This window comes from Blennius ocellaris (assembly GCF_963422515.1).
Source record: "Blennius ocellaris genome assembly, chromosome: 8".
Classification (NCBI taxonomy): domain Eukaryota; kingdom Metazoa; phylum Chordata; class Actinopteri; order Blenniiformes; family Blenniidae; genus Blennius; species Blennius ocellaris.
The window spans coordinates 24,868,597-24,875,995 of record NC_137657.1 but is presented as its reverse complement, the minus strand read 5'-3'; the positions used below and the strand labels follow the sequence as shown (position 1 = coordinate 24,875,995).

At 37.8% G+C, this 7,399-nt stretch overlaps 2 protein-coding genes across 2 annotated transcripts; both read left to right on the top strand.

The window, feature by feature from the left end:
* Window positions 1–1,649: 1,649 nt before the first annotated feature.
* Window positions 1,650–2,118, top strand: LOC308133264 (hepcidin-like; the record flags this gene model as incomplete). Its single annotated transcript, XM_080500567.1, has 3 exons — window positions 1,650–1,736; window positions 1,824–1,898; window positions 2,023–2,118. The coding sequence occupies 3 exons, from the start codon at window positions 1,650–1,652 to the stop codon at window positions 2,116–2,118; spliced, it is 258 nt and encodes an 85-aa protein (XP_080356693.1).
* A 1,975-nt stretch (window positions 2,119–4,093) lies between these two features.
* Window positions 4,094–4,562, top strand: LOC308133262 (hepcidin-like; the record flags this gene model as incomplete). Its single annotated transcript, XM_080500563.1, has 3 exons — window positions 4,094–4,180; window positions 4,268–4,342; window positions 4,467–4,562. The coding sequence occupies 3 exons, from the start codon at window positions 4,094–4,096 to the stop codon at window positions 4,560–4,562; spliced, it is 258 nt and encodes an 85-aa protein (XP_080356689.1).
* Window positions 4,563–7,399: the final 2,837 nt, after the last annotated feature.

Sequence of the window (7,399 nt, the reverse complement as noted above, 5' to 3'; positions counted from 1 at the left end):
GAATGTGATTAGAATATTGAGTGTTGCAAGAACAAAACTCAAAATAAGTGCAATTGATGTAATAATTTAATGTTTAGAAGCTGCAATGTTGTTCACATTAAAATCATTTGATTGGCAGGAGCAAAAGCTGGAGGAGCCAATCAGTAGTGAAGTTCAAGCTGCAGCTGAGGAGACATCAGTGGACTCATGGAAGGTGAGGAACTTTAAGAAATGAGTTTGATCAAATAGTCCAAGCTGATTCTTCACCCCATATAATTGCTACAAGTTATTTTCAACAATGAGATGTGCTCTGCTAATGTCTCTCCTCTTTCACACAGACTCTGTACAACACGAGGCAGAAACGTGGCGTCAAGTGTCGTATTTGCTGTGGCTGCTGCACGCCGGGCGTCTGTGGAGTTTACTGTAAATTCTGAGGATTTCTGTTCCAACAACCACTTGAAATTATTGTGATTACTTCAATTGTGGAGTGAAATTTTGCCATTTGAAGTGTGTTGACTGGTTGTGAAATTGAACGTCAATTGTATTGATTGGTTTTAAAATGTACAGTTTGCTCATGCTGGATTTTCTTATCTGTGTCCATCTAATTGTCTTGATACCTGCAATGCATTATAAATAAATGTTAGTAGCAAAAAATAATTGTTTGTTCAAAATTATTTGAGTTTTTATGATCAATTATATTTTCTGTCCATAATGGAATTATCAGCTAGATTTAGTTTTCAGTTGAGGAAGTGGAAAAGTAGATAAACCTAAATCAATCAAATATCTACAAAAAAAACAAAGCACTGACTGTCTTCTTTTTGAGATAAAACAGTCTAATGTAGTTTAATGTGATCAAATGCAGCAACTGTCATGGATTCAACAACAACGAAACTCGACATATTTTATTCAGTGTTAACACTGTTACAGCAGTTCTCTAATCAAAACCAACACTGCCAAATTTTTCCAACTCACAACCAAAATAAGTCAACAAAGCACATGTTGGGCAGCTGTTGTGACAAATTATCTGCATCATAACTTTCACAACATCAAGTGTGTGGGACTCAAAGCAACATAGTGCATGAGAGATATATTGTCAGAGTTACTCATGAGGCATTGTTTGCTGCTGTCATAAGCAACACAGATATTTTTGTATTTGTATATTTTTCACAAAATTCAATATCATTTTGTCACTTTATACTGTCTGGAGACCTGGGCAGAAAAAAGGAATTACTTTTTTCCAAATCCTGGAGCACATAGCAGTGATTGGAAAACAAATTGTTCCAAGGATATTTCGTAGCCAGGTCCAAAAGACATTGGGGTTTTTCTGAATGGGTGTCATCATGAAGTTTGCATTGCATGTTGATTTTTTGGAAGAACTGATCCGTACATATTTACATTGAGGAAATGTTTGAAAAATGTGTGTGCCAATAAAAATGCACAATTAGAACATTATCCAGTCCTTGGGAATTTCCCACCTGGAGCACATAGCAGTGATTGGAATATCGAGTGTTGCAAGGATATTCCTGTAAGCAGGTACAGTGACTGATGAAGCAAGAGTGTCTCAAAGTGTGTATAAATACCAGCAGCGTCTGCTCACTGCAACATCTGACAGAAGATCTCCACAAAGTGAAACCAGTCGTCTCGATCAGAAGAATTCTACTTGCTTCAGGATGAAGACATTCAGTGTTGCAGTTGCAGTGGCAGTCGTGCTCACATTTATTTGTGTTCAACAAACCTCTTCTGTCCAATTCACAGAGGTAAGCAGATGATGTTAACCAATTTTCAAGTAATAACTGAATATTTGAGCTGTGATGTTGTTCATATTATAATCATTTGATTGGCAGGAGCAAGAGCTGGAGGAGCCAATCAGTAGTGAAGTTCAAGCTGCAGCTGAGGAGACATCAGTAGACTCATGGAAGGTGAGGAACTTGGAGAAATGAGTTTGATCAAATAGTTCAAGCTGATTCGTCACACCGTTGAAGTGATATGAGTTATTTTCCTCCATGAGATGTGCTCTGCTAATGTCTCTCCTCTTTCACACAGACTCTGTACAACACGAGGCAGAAACGTGGCGCCAGGTGTCGTATTTGCTGTGGCTGCTGCACGCCGGGCGTCTGTGGACTTTGCTGTAGATTCTGAGGATTTCTGCTCCAACAACAACTGAATATTTACTGTGATTACTTAAATTGTGAAGTGAAATTTAACAGTATGAATTGTATTGACTGGCTACCAAATGTGTGAATTTGCATCATGCTGATTCTGTTGAGCTTTTGATCCATTCTTGCAATGTATAATAATAAATATGAGTAGCAGCAATATATTCGAGTTTGTGTTTTTCAGAAAAAAAGAAAACTTTTTCAAACACCATGACATTTCATCAACCTCAGCATTCTCAAATAATAAATTCCTCAAGATTGAAGAGAAACATCAGTCAAGTTAAACCTAAATCAAACATCTGCAATCCACCAAAAACTCATTGTCTTCTTCATTAGTTACATGTAATCCAATGTGATCAAATATTTCTCTCATTGATTCAACATCAAAGAAAACTGAACTATTTATTCCAAGGTGTTTAATAATCCAATCCAACTCTCTCACAGGGAAATGTTGAACTTCAGACTAAAATATACAAATAAAACCCATGAAGAGCAGCTACTGTCATGTACATTGTGCAACATTACTTCTTCAACAATTCCTACTGATTCAGTCAAATCTTTCTGGGATTTAACCCCATAAGGATATATTTATCCATCTTGCGATATTAGCATCTAACATGTGATTTCTGGTTCAATTTATAGATATCATTTAAAGTGGAGGCCTACAATTGATGAGTGTAATCTTTACAGTCTGATAAGAGATTGATCATTGCTGGCTGTTAGTGCATCACCATTCATCCACCAACCATGATCTAATCTGATGTTGTTCAGCAAATGTAAACACTCTGCAGCCCTGATATGCTCTGTTTGATTGAACCCTGTGGTGTAACAGCAAAAAACTGGAGAAGGTATTCATTTCAATCCAAAAGTCAAATTTTCAGTGCTTGATATTAATGTTTGGGAGCGTCGATGGAGTGGAATGTACATTTTATTTTCACTATTTAGCAGAGTCAGCCAGTCTTGACTTTACATTTTTGTTGAGTCAATAGAGAAATTAGTCACAAGAAATGAGTTGTCGGTTAAAAAAAAAGCCACCAATGTGACCATTAACACATAAAGAGCTGAGTAGGAAATACTTGAACCCTCGGGGGCTCAGGGAAGATGTCAGACCTCAGCAACAACTTAAAAACACAACATGAAACATGAACAAGTACGAAGGAGCAGCCTTACAAAACATGAAACGTGACCAAACAAAGAACAAGGACAGAATCAGACATGAAATCACAACACAACAGGAAAAAAATAAGCAAGTCATAATATACAGAAAGAAACTGCAACTATCTTTTATTAATTACTTGCTATAGGCCACATTTCATAAGCTTAAAACTTCAATTTGAGAATTAATGGGAATTTTATGTTGTGTTCGATGACAGCAAGAGGGTAAAAAATGCTGAAGTGTCTCATGTGGCAAAATACTAAAAATGAAAGTTTTAAAACCAGGGAAAATAAGCCTCTGAAGATATTGTGGGGTTTTACGCTCATTGTCCTGTGATGGACTTGTGAGCGGTTCAGGACGTATCTTGTGATTCACTCCACGGCCCTCAACTGGATAAAGCATCATGAAAAACGTATGGTGGCTGTTTTAATTGTGATGGTAAATAATCTATATTATGAGGAACTGATCACTCATCGCAAATAAAATTATATGTCATGATAAAGTCATAAATCTAAACAATACCAAGGTTAATTCTCAGTTAATGTTTGAAAACTGTGATGAACATGCACACAACAAAGAAAGGCCTCTTCACCGGGGAATTTCCCACCTGGAGCAGATAGCAGTGATTGGAATACCGAGTGTTGCAAGGATATTCCTGTAAGCAGGTACAGTGACTGATGAAGCAAGAGTGTCTCAAAGTGTGTATAAATACCAGCAGCTTCTGCTCACTGCAACATCTGACAGAAGATCTCCACAAAGTGAAACCAGTCGTCTCGATCAGGAGAATTCTACTTGCTTCAGGATGAAGACATTCAGTGTTGCAGTTGCAGTGGCAGTCGTGCTCACATTTATTTGTGTTCAACAAACCTCTTCTTTCCAATTCACAGAGGTAAGCAGTTGAATTTAACCCATTTTGATACAATAATTGAATATTTGAGCTGTGATGTTGTTCATATTATAATCATTTGATTGACAGGAGCAAGAGCTGGAGGAGCCAATCAGTAGTGAAGTTCAAGCTGCAGCTGAGGAGACATCAGTAGACTCATGGAAGGTGAGGAACTTGGAGAAATGAGTTTGATCAAATAGTTCAAGCTGATTCTTCACACCGTTGAAGTGATATGAGTTATTTTCCTCCATGAGATGTGCTCTGCTAATGTCTCTCCTCTTTCACACAGACTCTGTATAACACGAGGCAGAAACGTGGCGCCAGGTGTCGTATTTGCTGTGGCTGCTGCACGCCGGGCGTTTGTGGACTTTGCTGTAGATTCTGAGGATTTCTGCTCCAACAACCACTGAATATTTACTGTGATTACTTAAATTGTGAAGTGAAATTTAACAGTTTGAATTGTATTGACTGGCTATGAAATGTGTGAATTTGCATCATGCTCACTGTTGAGCTTTTGATCCATTCTTGCAATGTATAATAATAAATATGAGTAGCAGCAATATATTCGAGTTTGTGTTTTTCAGAAAAAAAGATATTTTTTTCAAACACCATGATATTTCATCAAACTCAGTATTCTCAGATAATAAATTCCTCAAGATTGAAGAGAAACATCAGTCAAGTTAAACCTAAATCAAACATCTGCAATCCACCAAAAACTCAGTCTTCTTCATTAGTTACATGTAATCCAATGTGATAAAATATTTCTCTCATTGATTCAACCTCAAAGAAAACTGAACTATTTATTTCAAGGTGTTTAATAATCCAATCCAACTCTCTCAGGGGAACATTTAGTCACGGATAGCAGACAGGGCCCAAGTGCAGGACTCTGGAGGCAGGCTGAGTTCAATCAAGTCTTTTATTCACAAGGACAGCACAGACTGACGAATAGCACATTGCTCCTCGACCTGAGGAGCAGAGCAGACCTGACTCCAAAACACTGGACAGGACAGACGAGACATGGATGACTAACAAACCAACAATGAACAAACACAGACAGGACATATATAGGGCAGGGTGATTGCAGAAAGTGGCCACAGGTGTGGTGCTGGACAGCCCAGACCTATGGCCGGCCCACTCTTAAAGTAGACCTCAGCCTACCTCCAGACACATTTTGAACTTCAGACCAAAGTATACAAATAAAACCCATGAAGAGCAGCTACTGTCATGTACATTGTGCAACATTACTTCTTCAACCAATTCCTACTGATTCAGTAACATCTTTCTTCAATGTAATCCCATAAGGATATATTTATCCATTTTGCAATATACACATCTAACATGTGATGTCTGGTTCAATTTATAGATATCATTTAAAGTGGAGGCCTACAATTAATGAGTGTAATCTTTACTGTCTGATAAGAGATTGATCATTGCTGGCTGTTAGTGCATCACCATTCATCCACCAAGCATGATCTAATCTGATGTTGTTCAGCAAATGTAAACACTCTGCAGCCCTGATATGCTCTGTTTGATTGAACCCTGTGGTGTAACAGCAAAAAACTGGAGAAGGTATTCATTTCAAAAGTCTAATTTTCAGTGCTTGATATTAATGTTTGGGAGCGTCGATGGAGTGGAATGTACATTTTATTTTCACTATTTAGCAGAGTCAGCCAGTCTTGACTTTACATTTTTGTTGAGTCAACAGAGAAATTAGTCACAAGAAATGAGTTGTCGGTTAAAAAAAAAAGCCACCAATGTGACTATTTACACATAAAGAGCTGAGTAGGAAATACTTGAACCCTCGGGGGCTCAGGGAAGATGTCAGACCTCAGCAACAACTTAAAAACACAACATGAAGCATGAACAAGGACAAAGGAGCAGCCTTACAAAACATGAAACGTGACCAAACAAAGAACCAGGACAAAATCAGACATGAAATCAAAACACAACAGGAAAAAAAAATAAGCAAGTCATAATACACAAAAAGAAACTGCAACTATCTTTTATTAAGTACTTGCTATAGGCCACATTTCATAAGCTTAAAACTTCAATTTGAGAATTAATGGAAATTTAATTTTGTGTTCAATGACAGCAGGAGAGTAACAAATGCTGAAGTGTCTCATGTGGCAAAAAACAAAAAATGAAAGTTTTAAAACCAGGGAAAATAAGTCTCTGAAGATATTGTGGGGTTTTACGCTCATTTACCTGTGATGAACTTGTGAGCGGTTCAGGACGTATCTTGTGATTCACTCCACGGCCCTCAACTGGATAAAGCATCATGAACAACGTATGGTGGCTGTTTTAATTGTGATGGTAAATTATCTATATTATGAGGAACTGATCATAGCAAATACAATTGTATGTCATGATAAAGTCATAAATATAAACAATACCAAGGTTCATTCTCAGTTAATGTTTAAAAACTGTGATGAACATGCACACAACAAAGAAAGGCCTCTTCCCCGGGGAATTTCCCACCTGGAGCAGATAGCAGTGATTGGAATACCGAGTGTTGCAACGATATTCCCGTAAGCAGAAACCGTGACTCTCTTTTATTAATTACTTGCTATAGGCCACATTTCATAAGCTGAAAACTTCAATTTGAGAATTAATGGGAATTTTGTTTTGTGTTCGATGACAGCAAGAGGGTAAAAAATGCTGAAGTGTCTCATGTGGCAAGATACTAAAAATGAAAGTTTTAAAATCAGGGAAAATAAGCCTCTGAAGATATTGTGGGGTTTTACGCTCATTGTCCTGTGATGGACTTGTGAGCGGTTCAGGGTGTATCTTGTGATTCACTCCACGGCCCTCAACTGGATAAAGCATCATGAAAAACATATGGGGGCTGTTTTATTTGTGATGGCAAATAATCTGTATTATGAGGAACTGATCATAGCAAATACAATTGTATGTCATGATAAAGTCATAAATCTAAACAATACCAAGGTTCATTCTCAGTTAATGTTTGAAAACTGTGATGAACATGCACACAACAAAGAAAGGCCTCTTCCCCGGGGAATTTCCCACCTGGAGCAGATAGCAGTGATTGGAATACCGAGTGTTGCAAGGATATTCCTGTAAGCAGGTACAGTGACTGATGAAGCAAGAGTGTCTCAAAGTGTGTATAAATACCAGCAGCTTCTGCTCACTGCAACATCTGACAGAAGATCTCCACAAAGTGAAACCAGTCGTCTCGATCAGGAGAATTCTACTTGCTTCAGG